The sequence below is a fragment of the Gaeumannomyces tritici genome, assembly GCF_000145635.1.
Source record: "Gaeumannomyces tritici R3-111a-1 unplaced genomic scaffold supercont2.391, whole genome shotgun sequence".
NCBI classification, from domain to species: Eukaryota; Fungi; Ascomycota; class Sordariomycetes; order Magnaporthales; family Magnaporthaceae; genus Gaeumannomyces; species Gaeumannomyces tritici.
Window position 1 is genome coordinate 1 of NW_008804935.1, and position 1,052 is coordinate 1,052.

At 60.7% G+C, this 1,052-nt stretch overlaps 1 protein-coding gene across 1 annotated transcript; it reads left to right on the top strand.

The window, feature by feature from the left end:
• Positions 1-1,052, top strand: GGTG_14417 (hypothetical protein; the record flags this gene model as incomplete). The annotated part of the gene is made up of 2 exons (XM_009232342.1): positions 1-185; positions 267-1,052. Coding segments are annotated over exons 1-2 (791 nt in total), but the record flags the coding sequence as incomplete, so codon positions are not given.

Sequence of the window (1,052 nt, forward strand, 5' to 3'; positions counted from 1 at the left end):
TTCCAGGACCTCAAGAGGGGCAGTTACAACGTCTGCTTCTTCGTTCGCTTTTTCCGGCGGCCCCGGCCGGCCCGGGAGCCCGACGCCACGCCCAACGGCGACCGCTGGGTCGTACGCGTGCCTTTGGCGCCGTGCTTGGCCATTGAACCTTGGGAGAAGGTCGCGACCGAAGTCGCTACGATGCAGTCGGTGCCGGTCTCGCGCTCTTTTCCCGGATTTTTTTTGTGCTTTTGCTTTTGCTAACTCGAACCGATTTCGACCGCCAGGTTCGTTGCAAGCCACACTACGATACCCGTGCCCAAGGTCCATGCATACAGCACCTCCAGGGAGCCGGGCGCGCACGGAGTCGCCTCCTATATGATCCTAGAATACGTTCAAGGCAAAACGTTGGACGAGCTCGGGGTAGACTTTAAAAAGGGGACGCCCGAACACCTGCGCGGCAGCATCAACGCCCAGCTGGCCGACGTATATATCCAGCTAAGCCGCTTAGAATTCCCCGCCATCGGCCGGCTGGCTCCCTTGCCTGACGGCTCGGTCCGCGTCGGCAGAGCGCCCTTTTCGAACGCCATGAACCAGCACCAGCTCGAAGTCGGGGGAATGCCCGACATGATAAAAAAGTGGGGCGGTGCCCCGGCGGGCTTCACGTCTGCAAGCCGCTACGTCTCTTTCCTGCTCGACAGCGCCTGGGAGCTGTTTGAGAGGAGCAGGGCCAACTGCGAGAACGAGGCCGACGCACGCCGCAGGCTTTATTTCCTCCATCAGTTCTCCGGTCTCGTCAGGACAAGCTGGATCCGAAGCGACCTCGACAGCGGCCCTTTCGTGCTTGCACACGGCGATCTGCAAAGGTGGAACATGCTGTTCAGCGACGATTTCAAGCTCCTGGCCGTTATCGACTGGGAATGGGCCCAGACGGTGCCCCTCCAGCTTTTCTTGCCGCCCTTGTTCCTCTCGGGCTCGTCCGTCTGGTCCCTTGGCTATCTTTACGAGCGGTACGCCAACCGGCTGCGCGGGTTTTGCTCCGTGGTTGAAGAGGCGGAAAAGGCCAAGTACGG